A 2,902-nucleotide genomic window follows, 5' to 3' on the forward strand; every position below is an offset into this window, starting at 1 on the left:
ATGAAGACAGGAGTTTCAGCTGGGAATTGAGGCAGGGACCAGAAGGAATACTTTCACAATGTTCAATCGTATTATTTATCTTCAATCGTATGAAATTAAAAATAATAAGGAACCCAACACAATTTGTTAGGACTTATGAGGGTCCAATCACGATGACGATGATCAAGGATCACAAAACCCAATACATTTATATGTTGACCATTTCCGGCTCCACCCAAATGCAAAAAGCATATTGCCCCAATCAATAGAATCAAAGGGTAAACAAAATTTATCGACATAAATTAACAAATGATATATACACCCAGCCATGTGAAAAAGAGGGGGGAAAACCCCTATTTTTGAGACACAATTTCCAAATATTAAGATACATAGTGCATTACGTATTTTCGAAAAAATTAACCAGAAGAGATATAGATCCCGACATTAAAGAGACAGAACCAGAAAGCAGTAACATGAAAAAAATAAATGCAATGGCAACCAGGAAACAAGCCTAGCTACTCAATCGGGGAGAAGGAATAGAATGCATCAATTGGGAATCGAAGAAATGAAATGAGGTAATAATCGGAGAGATGAAAGACGAGAGAGAGAGACCAGCTTATTGGATTTGGAGAAGAGGCGAGAAGATAGTGCCATTGATGAATCGATCGAAGTTCAGTGGTGGTGCTGTTGAGCTTTATCGTCCTTTAAACGCTTAGGGTTCACTTTGATTCCCTTTGTCTCTGTGAGGGATGTGAGCGTTGTGCTATTGAGAGATTTCACAAAGTCAGGGAGCGGTAATATGGTAAGGTACGCCCTCCCGCATCCTATTACCGCATCTTCGGTTTAGCAGAGTCTTATATCTAAGCCCTTCGATTTCCGATATCTACGGTTCAAGTTCAACCATTTCTCCTTTTTTCTTTCAATAATGAAAAAAATATACATAACATAACATATATAATAAAAAATGAAAAAGTACGTGTACCCAATGACCTAAGCGTACAATATGTATAATATGTACAATTGAAGTTTAGGAAGTATTAGAGATATGACCATTAATATTACATTATCCTGTTAGGTTACGCTTTTGAGATGAGTGGGTTCAGGAGATGTTTATTATCCTGATATCCGGATAGTTATTCTGGATAGTATGAGTGATGTTCATTTTATTCATGGACCAAAGATTTAGCCCATTGTACACATTGTACGCTTAGACCATTGGCTCTCTAACACTACCCATAAAAAATTTAATTTTGATATACCAAAATAAAGCCGCTTTACACGTGATTCAATCACATGACGCTACATTAATAAAAGTAACTATTTTTTATATTAACAGCATAAATAATAATCCAAAAAAATTATAATTGTTAAACTATATAAAATATTTTACATTTTCAATATATTAAAATTAAATTCATATAATAAATTCAAAAGAAAAAACACAAAACATGATATTTACTTTCTTTGTGTATATGCTATGTATATTTTCAATATGTAGGTGTGTATCATTTTTCATACTCTTATTATGTACAATCTCAGTATGTATGTGTGTATAACTATTTTATTGGCTTAGTGTTAAAAGGTAAAATAGAGATATCAATCATACAATGTCTTTTTATTCATGAAAACAAATTTCACTAAAATTTTAAATTGGGTCTATTTAACTAGAGACATGAAAATTGAAAGAAATTGTTGATCGAAAAATATTTTGATTGGAATGAATTAGATCGAAATATTGAGAAGTGCACATGTAGGTATAAGTTGAGAGTTACTCGACACAAGCTCGATTTTAGACACATTATTAAATCGAGTGGGCCTGGTCAAATGGATATTTGAAAGAGTAAATAAATCGAACAGTTACATAAGTGGAGAAGTTGAGGGCTTCCACCACGTGAAGAATTAATGAGTAAATGTTTATTAGCCAAGAAGCGGGAACGGTTACCAGAGAGTGCGCATATAAGACTGCACCGTGTAATTAATTATCAGTTACATAAGTAGACTATAAATACTAAAAAATTTTAGATAATAAGGGTTGAAACTTTGCTTTAGAAATTACTCACGCACTCTCACATCCCAGAAACTTTCTGAGTTTGCCTCGAGTCAATTATCTGTAGGGTTCCTTACACAAGTCTTTATTTTCCATTTACATTTTCTGTAAACTTTATCTTTCAATAAACTTTATTTTTCAGCAAATTTATCCTTCAAGCATTCTTTCATTTCCATGTCTAATTTATATTTCAGTACCTTTAAGTTTCATGTCAAAACCCTTTGACCCAGTCGAAGGCACTTTACTGCTTTTTCTAAATCTCAATGCAATCTTTTCGATTTCAGTTAATTTACTTTTCGAAAACTTTATTTTCTCATTTCTTTTGTTCTTTACAAATTTCGATTTATATTTCATTTCGATACCCGTCTAATCGAAGACGCTTTGATGCACTTATAGAAAACTGGTACCTGCAAAAGAGGAGTTGGTTTCGCTCCCAGACCATTAGAATCGAACCACCATCGATTTACTAAAAATCAAAAAAATAAATTGGCACACCCGGTAGGACAGTTTAAATTGAAGTGTGTCAAAAAAAAAGTTTTTGTATTATTTGGTGGATGCAATTGAGAAGTGGAAAGATCATTCACATGGCTGATGAAGTGTTAAATGTGAATGGTGGTTCCTCCACCAATGATAGCATGCCAGTAATTGTGCAACAAGCGGACGTGACTTCACGTTCGGAAGGTGCAATTGAAAGTGAAAGCATAGCGGTTACCACTGTGCAGACTAGAAATGTTGGACGTAACATTCGTCCATGTGGTAATTTTCCACCTCCTCCAATAACTATCGGTTGGCCTCTTTATGGCCTTCCTCCCGGTTATACTCCACCGGTGGATAGTTTTGTTCCTCCTGTTTGATTTAGGAGTGAAAATCGAGGGA

At 34.3% G+C, this 2,902-nt stretch overlaps 1 protein-coding gene across 1 annotated transcript in view; it reads right to left on the minus strand.

Annotated features, from left to right (window-relative positions):
* The window catches only part of LOC107480360 (probable ATP synthase 24 kDa subunit, mitochondrial), a 3,790-nt gene extending 3,024 nt beyond the window's left edge, over window positions 1-766 (minus strand). Inside the window, exon 1 of the mRNA XM_016100488.3 lies at window positions 592-766. Within this exon, the coding sequence (XP_015955974.1) occupies window positions 592-633 (42 nt within the window). The 5' untranslated portion in view covers window positions 634-766. The remainder of the gene's footprint in view (window positions 1-591) is intronic.
* Between the last annotated feature and the right edge of the window lie 2,136 nt (window positions 767-2,902).

The sequence above is a fragment of the Arachis duranensis genome, chromosome 3 (genome assembly GCF_000817695.3).
Source record: "Arachis duranensis cultivar V14167 chromosome 3, aradu.V14167.gnm2.J7QH, whole genome shotgun sequence".
Classification (NCBI taxonomy): Eukaryota; Viridiplantae; Streptophyta; class Magnoliopsida; order Fabales; family Fabaceae; genus Arachis; species Arachis duranensis.